At 40.8% G+C, this 14,888-nt stretch overlaps 1 protein-coding gene across 2 annotated transcripts in view; it reads right to left on the bottom strand.

The window, feature by feature from the left end:
- The window catches only part of LOC136857152 (cyclin-dependent kinase 14), a 223,194-nt gene that overhangs the window by 187,174 nt on the left and 21,132 nt on the right, over positions 1-14,888 (bottom strand). The window contains exon 2 of one of the 2 annotated variants that reach the window (XM_067135573.2): positions 9,805-9,945. In XM_067135573.2, the coding sequence (XP_066991674.1) occupies positions 9,805-9,945 (141 nt within the window). The remainder of the gene's footprint in view (positions 1-9,804; positions 9,946-14,888) is intronic. The other variant, XM_067135574.2, reaches the window with a different exon arrangement.

Below are 14,888 nucleotides of genomic sequence, written 5' to 3'. Positions count from 1 at the left end.
GATATATTTGCACGAGTGCGGTATCATTACTAATGCAACAATTACTACTGTACTATATACACTGCTGCTGAAAAATAATGAAGTGAATGAGTGGATTTCGAAACAAAACATTTAAAAAGAGCAATGCAGCGTAAGTAAGCATTTTTACATACCTAGTCAATGAGAGGTATACAAATTGACACACATTTTGAAACGAATAGTTCGGAAAGGGGACTCTGGGTAGTGGTAGAAAAAAAACCTAAATCAAAACAAGATTTTATTGAAAATGAGCTAGATCAACTCTTTTTCTGAACTGCTCACTGAAAATAGTTACACGCTACGATACATTTGTATACGCCCTTGAGACGATCCCGCGTACCCCTAGTGGTACGCGTACCACACTTTGAATACCACTGCTGTAGACGATCATACACCTTTGCATTGAATCTCTTACTTACAAGTACATAGGGTCAGATTAGAGTAAAAGTAATTTTGGATACAGGTCACTGAAAGTAAGCAAGTGGGACATTACTTCAAAATTTTCCTCATTCACTTCCGGCATACAACAAAATTGAATAGGGCATATCTACGACATGGTACCTCATGTCGAGCAGTGACTGAATAGGAAAGAGGAGATCCCAGCTATTAAACAACACTGAAAACCTACAGCCTGTCTTCCAGTTTGTGACCGGGTCAGGAATGTAATGAATGAACCATATATAGGCTATTAGTACAATGGATCGCCACTCCCATGCTATGAAATAATAATGGAGAGTGCTGCTGGAATGAAAGATGACAGGGAAAACCGGAGTACCCGGAGAAAAACCTGTCCCGCCTCCGCTTTGTCCAGCACAAATCTGACATGGAGGGACCGGAATTTGAACCACGGTATCCAGCGATCAGAGAAAAGGAAAATAAGGATGAAGTAAAGAGAAGGGCACAAGGCAGGGTGATATGGAGGCCACAGCCACGACAAGACCTGCCGAAAGGCAGAACAACCTATGGTGATGACTTCTGGTATACAACAGTTACTAAGCAGACAAGAGGCTGTTTAGCTATTTAAATCCCTACAGCATGTACTAACGGAAACTGTGGAAAAAGATCATCATAAAGTTTGTGTCCAAGGAGAACGTTTTCTGCAAAAAACATTGAAGGGGGGCTGTACCCGAATCATGACCACGAGTTTTGACGTACAATACGTACCACGTGACAAGTATTGTTGAAATAAAATATCTAGTCAGCTTGGGTTTGAAATTAATTTGTTGACATTGAAATTCTTAACTGTGAGCAAACCGAGCGCAGGGTCGCGTTCGGGAAGGGGCGAGTTCGAATCCCATCGTCGGCATCCCTGAAGATGGTTTTCCATGGTTTCCCCATTTTCAAACCATGCAAATACTAGGGCTGTACCTTAATTAAGGCCACGGCCGCGTCCTTCCCAATCCTGAACCTTTCATATTCTTGCGTCGCCGAAAACCTTCTATGTCGTAGTACGACGTTTAACTATAAGCAAAAAACAATTGTGAACATATTTACACATCTTCCAGACAAAGTCGATGTATAACGGGTTTGTGATATCAGAAGGAACATACATACGGTACATCGATATTACGAGCGGAAGTTAAATCTATACTTGTACCAGGCACAATCTTGAGAGCTTCGATTGACACACTGGAGCCTCTTCATGATCATCAAGATCAGTAACCATATCCACGAGTTCCAAAGCAGTATTCTCTAAAGTTCTCTGTTCGATTTGTTTTTCTATATACTTGCAGAACTCACTGAGACAAATCTAACAACACCTACATGGCATGCTACCACGTCGAAGTCCACAGCTACATTACTGTTAGCCACGCGGCACGGCGATTTTATTAACTCAAGATGGTGGCGGTGTTGCATCACTCCATGACGCCATACAGAAGTCAGACTCTTGTTGCTAGATACACAGATCCTCTTTACAATGAGATACCGAACACTATCGTCGAATGTGTTGTTTTAGAAATTACTTTGGTTTTAAATCTCATGTTTTTGTTGCCCTCACCGTCCCAAGTAGCCTACAGCTCCGAAACTATAGACATATTCTACTACAATATGTATACTTGTGGGAGAGGGTACCTTCCGAATATGTGTGCGTGTTGTGAGTTGGCGAGGGAAGCGAGATGCGAATCTACTTAAGAGATAGACCAACTTGGTCTGTGCTATCCTAGTTGTTACAAATTTCACGATGCATGTTAGATTGATGTCATGCTGTATAATTTAAGGAAACATCCGTCCAAGCCCGAGTCGAACTCAGATCGGTAGCAAAAGACACTGGCTGGATTCAACAGTTAGACTATGGTCATGAGTGGGTATACAGACTTTCACTTGACATACCAATTTTACACTACAACAACAACATCAGCTGCATAAAATGTAACAGATCGCATGAACGCACACAGCTGGGCATGGCACGACTCTGCCCCACAGCCCCGGAAACCTGTCAAAGAGGCTCTAGTGGATGACGTCAGCCGGTCAACATCCGGTCGCCAGCATCTTTGGCTTCTTTCTTCTCCGTTTTCCCATTTCAGTAAAATTTTACTAACAGTAAAAGAGGGAGAGATAATGAAAAAAACCGATGGAAACGTCAATTAAATTCAACAATGATAAATGGTTATACGAAAGCGGCAGTGATTACAAGAAGTCTACCCGTCATCGACTTTTGTACAAAACTGCGGAACTTCAGGACATGAAGAGGCACATTTCAATATTATTTGCTCACACAGCGGTGATCCATTCAATAAATCAACTGATCGATTGTTTTTACACACTCCGCGCAGGTGGCAAGGATACTAATTAAGTAGCTGAGTTAAAAGAGGATCCGAACTATCCTGAGACTAGAGTTAACGAGAGAAATTGGGCCCTTCGTTGGTCGATTTTTAGACTGTCCAATGAATATCCTAGTCACAAGTGTAAACTTCTTTACATAGAGTAAGAGCTACAATAATACTTACCACAATACTTCATCCGAATGATTAATGGTAATTAATGGAATGTTATACTTTTTGGGTTATTTTATTTATTCAATCTGACCCAAAATGGTGTTGCCTAAGGACAAAAAATAATGACAGACTTCTGGTTTTTTCTTTCTTTTTTTTACGAACTTCTAGAAGTTACGTATGATCGAAGGGAGTGTTCGGCAACCGGTAGTACCGTAGCATATTTTCTTAATTATACTGTGTTTTACACTCGTGCATCTTTTTCTCTGCCGCTGTACTGATTATTATAAATCGCGAATTATTGTGTATTTAATAATAATAATAATAATAATAATAATAATAATAATAATAATAATAATAATAATAATACCCCCAGTATGTCTATTGGAATTATTGGAACATACATTACGATTTCTCCTTCTTTTAAAATGATGTCAAATTTTCCTTTGGAAAAATCAAATGATCATAAATATGTATTTCAATAAGTGAAAGTCACATTGAAATGTCGTATGGCTTTTAGTGCCGGGATATCCCAGGACGGGTTCGGCTCGCCAGGTGAGGTCTTTCTATGTGACTCCCGTAGGCGACCTGCGGGTCGTGATGAGGATGAAATGATGATGAGGACAACATATACACCCAGCCCCCGTGCCATTGGAATTAACCAATTAAGGCCGGGAATCGAACCCGGGACCCTCTGAACCGAAAGCCAGTACGCTGACCGTTCAGCCACCGAGTCGGACAAACTCACATTGATAACGATTAATTTATTGGGATCTAACGAATCGTTTTCGAGAGACAGAAAGGCAGGATGGGATTTGGAGTCGACATGTGTAGTATTCAGTGCATCGAAAGGCGGAAACTTGCTTAGGGCCTATGAAACTAGCACGAATGAAATGGTCAGTACGATGTGATGAGGCATCTCTGATAAAAGAGTCTACTATATATCTCTCAGCCATTGCAGTCTATCAATACACATTACAGCCTGTACGGTTGCTAGGTAAATTCGCGTCACACATTTTGTATCGCAGACCTTCACACGTAGTACTATATAGAAAGCCTGGCAATCAATTTCGACATCCTGGTGTCTATCAACCAGAGGGTTACTATGGCTCCGGTGGTGGTGATTATTGAAAAATGAAAATCCACAGCTTGTTTCCAGTCATCCGACCGGATCAGTAATGGAATGAATGAAGCCCCCATCTAGCGGCGAGGATCGGAATTGAGGCGGCTGCCGAAACCTGACGCACTCCTCCGGGGCAATGGGTAATGAATGACAGATGAAATGAAATGATATTGGAGAGTGTTGCTGGAATGAAAGATGACAGAGAAAACCGGGGTACCCGGAGAAAAAACCTGTCCTGCCTCCGCTTTGTCTAGCACAAATCTCACATGGAGTGATCGGGATTTGAACCACGGAACCCAGTGGCGAGAGGCCGGTGCGCTGCCACCTGAGCCACGGAGGCTTGGTGATTGTTTTAGGTGATTTAATTTTGTCGGGTGACATTTAGTGAGCCACCAGAGATCTTCAACACACCGACAACTATGTCATGGGATGCAGAGAATTTTCACCGTCCTTCAACAGTCAACCGTCCGACTCGTTGGCTGAACGGTCAACGTACTGGCCTTCGCTTCAGAGGGTCCCGGGTTCGATTCCCGGCCGGGTCGGGGATTTTAACCTTAATTGGTTAATTCCGATGGCACGGGGGCTGGGGGTATGTGTTGTCTACATCATTTTCATCCTCATCACGACGCGCAGGTCACCTACGGGTGTCAAATAGAAAGACCTGCACCTGGCGAGCCGAACCCGTCCTGGAATATCCCGGCACTAAAAGCCATACGACATTTCAACAGTCAACCACCTCAGGCAGGATCGAACCCGCGATCTTCAGCTTGTGAGTTGGATAATCTACCACTGGGCCACCGAGCCAAGCTCTTTTTATTTTCACAACGAATAGCAGAATTCCAACGCATACTTATTTTATTCAACGTCACTTTCTTATTTTCGTAAGGAGCCCGCGGATCACCAAGGCTCAGTCTGAGACTTGGCCTGCTGTCATGTGCCCGTCCTAGTTAACGCCTCACCGACATTACTAAAAAATCGAACCTGGACACTAAAGACGGGAATCGGGTGGCTAGACCAGAACATTAGCGTGCACCCCTCAGAATATCACCGAATAATATTTTACTCTGTATTTCTCTAAAACTGACTTTTTTTACTATGTCTCACAAGGAAAAGCAAATTCGTCTGTGTCTGCATAAACCAGTCCTGTTTGCATAACGTAAACTCGTGGCTGCCGTGTCATACTTGTTGGAGAAGTACCCTGGAGACATTTTCACACCAAAATCAACTCCTTCAAAGATAGCGAATAAGAGAGGAAGTAACGACCTGGTGTGCGACCGGAGGTTATTGATCTCGTCTGTCCACACCCACACTTGCGATGAGCTGAGAGGTAAACAAACAGCACAAGAGCTGTTAGCACAGATTCGCGGAGATGACACTACCACCTGCTTTCACAATCACATTATCTCCTGCCAAGTTTAAAAATAAGTAGACATACATACATACATACATACATACATACATACATACATACATACATACATACATACATACATACATACAGACAGACAGACAGACAGACAGACAGACAGACAGACAGACAGACAGACAGACAGACAGACAGACAGACAGACAGACAGACAGACGGAGTCTATCCCAGATGATGATAATGATGATCGTTGTTTTAAGGGACCTAACATGTAGGTCATTGACCCAATATTCGCGGGGTGCTCTGCGATAAAATCTTACTTTAAATTCAGGAGTACCCATGGCACTGATATGTCTCAGTCATTTCTAAAGGCCGACAGCAGACTTCGAAAAAAAAAAAGATATTAATTGGTTGATTATGCAGCCTACTAATTAATTATATTTCCCCTTCATTTTTTCCCATTAATCAACGTTCAAACTTGAAATTATCGTAAGTCACACTATTGTAACTGAATAATGTTAATGGTTTTACGTCCCACTAACTATTTTCACAGGTTCCGGAAAAGCCGAAATGGCGAAATTTTGTCCCGCAGCAGTTCCTATAAGCGACGGTAAATCTAGCGACACGAGGCTGTCGTATCTGATTAGCTTCAAATAGCACCGGTCTGAGCTTTTCAGTCCGGTGTTGTGACCTTTATTACGGTTGTTATTGCAGTATCTTAATAACAGAGGAAGACACGTTCTACTGGAAAGGATATAGCAGACTAGATATTATTACTATAATTTTTATTAATAATTTCATCAATACACCTCGTACCATGAGTGGTAATAGTGATTAATTTCTTAAGGTACAAAACAAAGCGTTTGACAATTCCTAGCTTCTCATTATTTCAGTGTTTCAACACCGAATGTAATTATCGCCTATTAAGTCCATCTTCGTTTTTCCTACACTCTTCAACTGTCCCGAGCGGCAGTATCATGAAGCAGCAATCGCACGATCACTAACTTAATATCGCATTATTTCCTCATACTTGCTGCAAGCTAATCGCGTTCATCTTTCCTGTCTGACCTCCCTTGGTGAACACTTGTTCTTTTGCGACCAGGACGGTATGAGGTTTGCGAGAACGAAGGGCCTTTCTTTTCTGCCCTTTCACGGTCCTTCCCTATATTTTACTGAAACCTTCACTATTCGAAGGGTCACTCTTCTCCCTTCTGTTATGACAGTAAAATGCAAGTTCGTAGTTTTACATGGTTAATGATCTCAGCCACGGCACCTCCAGTATAACGTCGGATCCGAAACACAAGGACGTGAGTTTTAACATCGTGCTTCCCACAAATTACAGCAAAGAGGGGGTAATTATCTCATGGCCCCCTTAAAATAATAACCACCACCACACATCATCACTTCCGAGTCAACTAGTCTAGAAGAAAACCATTCTTAATACATCTGCACCACTCAGTCCTGACATCGAAATCAACTCATACGCGTAATTTCATCTGAATAGTTCACCTCGTTTGTAATTTTAGCTTTTCTTGACAATGAACAGTCTTATTTACATTTTCACGTATTTGTAACAACTACAATTCGATTACAGTACTTTCGTCCGATAGTAACGTAACATCATAATATACAGTAATAAATCCATCCGTTCACTCACATATGGAAAAGTTTGTTGTAAATCTCGGCAAAAACGAACAAAAACACTTACTATGGAGACAAAAAAGAGACTTTTCCTTTATCAACTGGACTAAGAAAATATAATAATAATAATAATAATAATAATAATAATAACTACATCCCACTAACTACTTTTACGGTTTTCGGCGACAATGAAGTGCCGGAATTTTGTTCCGCAGTTATTTTACCAATTGATAAATCTACCGGCACGAAGCTAGCGTATCTGAGTACCTTCAAACACCACCAGACTGAGCAGAGATGGAACCCACCAACTTGAGCTCACAAGGCTAGTACTCTACCACCTAAGCTAATTATTCCAGTATTTAAGAAATGGATGGATGATGCAATTAATTGTTATCCCATTTAGGAATAACGGCAATGTGGCTTTCAGACCTGTGCACTTCTGAAAACCTGCGTTATTACGGTGCATGCAGTGGTGTGCATCTATTATAAGAGTGGGCGAGTGACAGCCGAGTGGTAGAGTCGCTAGCTTCTCGCCAAAGCAAATGTAGTTCGAATCTCAACTAATGCAAGTGCGATTTTTAAAATGAAAATTCAGGTCTCCGTGGCTCGGATTCCAAGCAAAACGGCCAAGTAAAACCCACAAACTTGCAACAGGACGGAACAGTGTCCAGGACAAAAACACATTTTTCCCTCTAGTAATATATTTCCACGGAAAGCACTTTCCAGAGTGCGACGAAACTCCTTGCGAACAGGAATGGAAAACTGAACCTCATCTTACTTCATTCAGGCACGTGCCAGTGTTTTAACACATTATTAGGCATGTTACGTGGGTAAATAATACTGACCATAGTAATAATATAGATGATAATGATGATGTAAATTACGAGCGCGCCCGGGGCGGGCCAGCCCCGCCCTGCCTTGACCCCAACCCCAGAACCCGGCTCGCGCACGACCTTGCCCGGCGAGGCTCACCTCACGTGTTGCTGCTGCGCTGCCGGTTCCAGAGCTATTTTCACTAGGTCACACAACTCATGAGAGCTACACACGGACCTAGCGCATGAACCAGACAGCATACACCTTTCTAATGATCGGTAATCCCTTTCATACACAAATGAGGATAAGGTTGTCATATTTTTACATCTTTTTGAGAAATATATGCCTTGGTTAACAGGGTTGCCAGATTTCAGAGAGGAGAAATAGGAACATATGTACCGACACTGAAATGTTGGTTCAGCAGACCAAAGAAGTCCAGATTATTATTATTATTATTATACATATTTTATTAAATATTAACAAATTGGCCACTTAGGAATACGCTACAACTTCACTTTGTCTTATCTGGGATTTCCTCTATCTTTGGTACTCCTCCGTACATTCGCCTTTGCTCTTTGTAGTTCTTGGATTGAAAGAAACTTTGTACTTCGCTCCGTAACGTACCTCCGAAATGTTGGAACTATCAAAGTCTTTCCGAGCTCCTTTGATCCACGCCGTAATGGTTTTTCTTTCAGTTTAATATCTGTTATCATCATCTTTTACGTGTTTTATGACGCACCGACACAAAGAAGTCTTATGGCGACAATGGGAGAGGACTGGGATGAGAATGGGCAGGAAGCAACCGTGGCCTTAATTAAGATACATCGCTAGCATTTGCTTTTTGCTATTATTATTATTATTATTATTATTATTATTATTATTATTATTATTATTATTACTTTACACGGTATAAAAGCAAAATTCGATCAAGTCTATAAGTAGTAGTTGACTATCGAGTCCAGGTCTTAAGAGTATCCTGTAGTGTGTATCATTAGTCCACAGAACCGTTTGATACAGCCCTCCATGCTAACCTATTTTTGCTAGACATTTCATTTCTACTGCATCCCTTTATCTCTCTAATCTGTTTGTCACATTTATGTCTTGATCTACAGTTCTCTCCTCAAACGTTAACTGAACAAATCCTGGATGTCTTAAAATGTGTCCTATCACTCGATATTTTCTACTGGTCATAAATCAAGAGAGTTCTTGAAACATACATACGGGATATTAATTCATATAATATATTTGAATTTCTAAATTATTGGAGTAAAAATGAAATTCAAAACGTATAATATTTGACTTTTTTCAACAAAATATCACCAGAGATTCTTTAAACTAAACATAGGATTTGGATAAAAGTTTTAGAACGAGTTTCAGACACGTTATATGGTGTCAGGCCAGTTTCGTGGTGGAGTGTGGTAAGGTTTAGGAATTAAGTAGTACATTAAAACATAGTGTAAACAGCGTTAAGATACCGGTCAATTAGGGTGAAATATTCACTAGTTTACGTTTTCTAACTTGGCCTTACCCAACAAATAAAAGAAGGTAAGGTAAAAGAGGACTTAACTGCTATCTGACGTGAAAATGGATCAAAAATTCAAATTTTCGACTTCAGAGGTCACATAAAAACTGGCTATTAAGGACTGGATGATAAGCGGGGCGATCCTTAAAACTATAGCTCATATACAGTCAATAGATATTGTATAGTGTTCTAGTATGGTTCACCGCACAAGCATATTCCAAAAATAATTTCTCATGTTTGAGAGATGAGATCTCTTTCGCTCCACACCCGGATCTCCTGTTTTCAGTCACGTATACAGTAAGTCACGTGAAGATTAAAATATATTTTAAAACTTTCTAAAAATGAATTTGCTCGACCTTGCATGTTCGGAACACATAATATGCAGTACCTGTCCTACCGTAGCGCAGATCCTTGTCGGTGGGGATGTTTCCGTTGGGCTCAAGGCGATCCAGGAACTCGTCCGAGTACACGTTGTAAGGCAGCTTCACGACGCGATTCGTGTGGTCTTCCGCTTCTTCTTTCGATATGGCTGCAAGAAAAATAAACATGGTTAATTAAATACATGTAATATTGCTCTCAATGAGCAAAAAGAAAAACAGATTTATTTTTTCACAAATTCACTGATAACATTTTTGAAATACGGTTACGAAATCATAACAATGCAACACACTGACATCATAGGAACTACTGTTTTACAGTAAACTCGTCTTTAATGTATAGGAAAAGGGCAGGTTTAACACTAAACCTGATTGTCTTAATAAAATGCTCTAAGTGCTCAGTAGAAAGTCACAATATTGTCTTTGTTATTGTCTGCACTGCTGATTATTATTTTTCAAGGAACACTACGGTATAAAAATATCCGAACGCAAACTACAAGGAGTTTTCACAAGAGTTTTCATAACGATGTCCGGAAAAATAGTCATCAAAATTTGCAGGTGAATCAGCCGATTTTAAGAGCTACAACAGTTAAGGAGACACGTACTATCGCAGTACATACGGCGCAGTATAGTCTTACAGAAATATATATACAGTATATATACTGGAGGTTAATTTATGAGAATGAACGTCTCAGAATATAATTAATATACTGGACACTAGTAATGGTGGTACGAGCACGCACTACTGTATAGGTTAACTGCCGTTATATCCGACAGTACTCCAGAATATAATGTTATGGCATAACTTGTACCAATACAGTCCTGATGGCACTGTTCTCCAAATCTCCACCTGACAAGGAACCACAAATCATGTTCACTAAATTCACAATGGAACACAGTATTCTGCTACTCTACCTTGCAGTCATGCCAGATGAGCCTTCGTTGAAGCCTGACATTCTTGCGTTGGTTTGACAACGCTAAACTTGGAAAAGATGACAAGAAGGCAAGCCATAGTCTAAAAATGGCGACTAGCAGTTGCAGAAAATATGGGTTAACGTGTTATAGTGCGTAGCTGCTGCTATAATGAAGTGGATGACGAACAGTAATCCATCGATATCCTTAAAAGATAGAGATTCTCTCTACTATTTGTCAATGTCGGATGTCCAGAACGTTCTCTGGGTGTAGTGCTTCATTCGTCAAGTCACTCGCTGCAAAGCAGACTCGCTGTTTCCCAGCGACTGTGCATATTTCCTCAACAACACATTACACCATGGGTCATCAGCTCGTTGTTCTAGAGAGCAGGCACTACCTGCTCCGCTCGTGACGGCTCACTATCGTGGGAGAACGGAACAATAGACAGGCTTCATGCGTACAGCAGTGATACACGAGGATAATGCTGCAAAAAATTGTTTGTGCATATTATTATTATTATTATTATTATTATTATTATTATTATTATTATCATCCATGTGGAACCAACAGGCTAGATATTACGGAGCATACGATTATGACAGGACGAGAAAATTATTGTAGACATGATAATACGTTTTGCGCTTTTGCCATGTCAGAAAAAAAGGTGAAATTCTTTACGTTTCACAGAGACCTTTGCTCTGCGTCTTCAGAAGAAAATCTCGTGTGAAAAATATCGTAAACAAAGAATAAAATACAGCACTATACCAGGTGACTCTCGAACGCCGTACTTTCCACTTATAAATGCCCCGCATGCACAAATGATGAACGGGATGTCTACCAACTGATTTTCACAGGGGAACTACTGCCAGCGGGCAGATTACGTCAGAATATGAAGAGATAAGAAACGGAGTGTCGCTCGCAGTATGTTACTCAGCGCTACCGCTATAATGCACCCCTTGCATTAGTAAACATCGTTTTCGACCTCATAGTTCTAGGCTGGTGTATGGTACAGCTGTACTATATTTGCTGTCTGCATATCGGCAATGGCTAATGTGATCAGCAGCGGCGAATACACAGACATTATTTTAAGCTCGACAACCTGGTCGGAGTGCAACAGAAGCTCCAAACAGACGTACGCCTTCTACACACATATTTCGCCGAACAGTATTCGTTTTTGTTCCATACAATAAACTCTTTTATCGAATTGAATGTCTACACATGTATAAATTAATAAGTTATTAGATTTCATTTACTGCATCTTTGGCGTGTCAACAAACAGTAGCGGCGGTTAGGGGCTGGGGTGAGGAGGGACAGTCGCACCCACCCCCACTTTGTAGAGTAAATATGACATTTTATTCCATTTTAGCCAGCTGGAACTAGGACTTACTTTAAAAAATTCTATTTATACAAGCCTTGTTGTGTTATATGCTAAATCTTTCCTTTATTGTATAGCGCTACGGCAAGTAGTGGAGACTTTGCATGTGCTGGGAGGAAGGGTAGTAGGGGTACATATTTTTTGCCGAGGTCGTGGCCACTGAGTTGTAATTCACCCGCTTACCGCACGCATTCGTCAGTCTGGCAGTCTCTTTATTGTCTGTTAGTTTCTTAGTGTGTATTCAAATACTAAATTATTTTTAATTGCATAATCATGCCGTACATCTGTGTAACTGTACCGGGCAAGCTGGCCGTGTGGCTACGGGCGCGCAGCTGTGAACTTGCACTCGGGAGATAGTGGTTTCGAATCCCACTGTCGACAGCCCTGAAGATGGTTTTCCGTGGTTTCCCATTTTCATACCGGGGAAATGCTGAGGCTGTACCTTAATTAAGGCCACGGCCACTTCCTTCCCGTAAGTTCTATCTGTGTCGGTGCGACGTAAATTCAATTGTAAAAAAAGATATATTTAATTGTAATTGTAATTTCAACACGAGAGAATACCAACTTTACTTTCACCGGACTAAATTATTTCGTTTGTATCATGTTATTTTATACGTAAATGAGATTAATCTGTCCCGTGAATTATTCGTAATAATAGTTTCTTTGAGATTTTGATTCAGTGCTGTATAATAACATTTTCACCGCGTCTCACAAACATACTGTTACGGAGTTATCCGTGGTAGTTAGAGGTGAAAGAAGGTGCTGGGATGAATAGGTCTCAACCTACGAAATTAAAGTTAATTTAAAATTTAACAAGGTTATGTTTTCTTTTCAAAATCAAGAAATAACAGATATAACAGGTACACAGTAGCATAGCAAACAATGAAGAATGTACAATTACCGAGGTTACAGGATTTGGGCTTCGAGACCCAGACTTACAATCCTTGAGCTATAAACCCAACTTTACCCATATACAAGATTCAACAAAGGGGCAGAAGACCCCAATTATGCCCAGGAGCTCTTGCTCCCAATTACACAGTAAAGCCTCCTCGAGGCACACAGAAACAAATTTTTTGGAAGAGCAACCCGCTCTCAAAGTTCAAGCCTATCAAAGGCCACACCAAATTCCACCTTCAAGCTGTCCTCTAAGGACATAAACACAGGGGTAAAAATACCCAACCTACTGAGGCCGATTTAGTAAATAAACAGGAAAATTACAAGGCCCCAAAATACAAACTTCAGTGGAGGCGAAACTGGCACTCCCAATATACTTTATTAAAACCTAATTTGGCCCTAGGCCACTTATGCAAGGGCTAATCCCATTCTACGGAGGTGACACGATAGAAAACTTTACGACATTACGAGTAGAAGGGAAACTGTTATGAAAACGTAGTCACCTCAAAACAAAATGAATGGGAGCTCGAGAGGGTAAGGCACTCTCTATCCCAATTTGTAGATTAAAAAGGCAGAATTTATACCAAGAGTCTTTTACATTTTAGAGGGAGGTTACATGGTAAAAGGTATTGAACCTGCCCCGAGAGTTAAACTGCTTAGCTAGCAAGAAAAGAAATTATTAAAAGGCCATTACCTTATTGATGAACCGCTGCCCGAAGAAAGAGGCGCTACCCGCCCCCTGCTACATAATTTACACACTGATAGATGTTACTGAAGTGGCGCAGAGACCCGAAAATCAGCAGTTTATATACCCTCGCGGAACATTCGAGACCTTTCAGGAATGATAACACCCGACCACAATCATTTTATTGGACGGCCAAAAGATTACATGTCAGAACTGAAGAAGAAAACCAGGATTGGTGGGAAATTAATTACAAAAATTACTCATTGGACGAATTCAAAACTGGCGGAAAGTGAAGGGTTATACAGCCAACCTAAACAATGACTGGAAGAAATTTAACAAAGAACAAACTTATGAACACAAAATTTCTCCAAAAACACAGTTCTTTCACTTCGCACTAGGGTGCATAATTGTAGTCCTTCAGTAGTGCCATCTAGAAGAGAATGTTCACACTTCTTACTACAGGCAAAACAAAAATACATCGAAAACGACACAGTTCAGAACACTTCAAAATTTACAAGTAGTGACATCTTCTGAAGAACTTGAGAATTAACACTGTAGTTAAAGTTCAGGCTTCCTCCAGTAGAGGAGTTTCAACTGGCGCAAAGTTTGAATTAGCGGAGCGGAGGTGTACCGCCCAGTACACATACTAGAGGGATTTACTTAATAAATAACATAACACAAAGAAATAATTTAGGAACGTTGGTATTTGCTCCCGCTGAAATACGATTACAAGTGATTTTTTTTTTCTTTTTACAATTTGCTTTACGTCGTACCGACATAGACAGGATTTATGGCGACGATGAGTCAGGAAAGGGCTACGCGTGGAAAGGAATCGAGCATGGCCTTAAATAAGGTACAGCCCCAGCATTTGCCTGGTGTGAAAATGGGAAAACCACGGAAAACCATCTTCAGGGCTGCTGACAGTGGGATTCGAAACTACTATCTCCCGAGTGCAAGTTCAGAGCTGCGCACCCGTAAACCCACGACCATCTCGCTCCGTATAATTAAATAGAAGTAAGGCATGATTATGCAATTAAAATCATTTAGTATTTGAATAATCACTAAGAAACTAACAGACAATAAAGAGACTGCCCGACTGATGAATGCGCGCGGCAAATGGGTATTATAACTCAGTGGCCACGACCTCGGCAAAAAAATATGTACCCTACTACCCTTCCTTACAGAACATGCAAAGTCTCCACTACTTGCCGTAGTGCGATACAAATTGG

Source organism: Anabrus simplex, chromosome 1, assembly GCF_040414725.1.
Source record: "Anabrus simplex isolate iqAnaSimp1 chromosome 1, ASM4041472v1, whole genome shotgun sequence".
Taxonomy (NCBI): domain Eukaryota; kingdom Metazoa; phylum Arthropoda; class Insecta; order Orthoptera; family Tettigoniidae; genus Anabrus; species Anabrus simplex.
The sequence above is the reverse complement of the archived record's forward strand: the minus strand, read 5'-3'. Positions and strand labels throughout refer to the sequence as shown.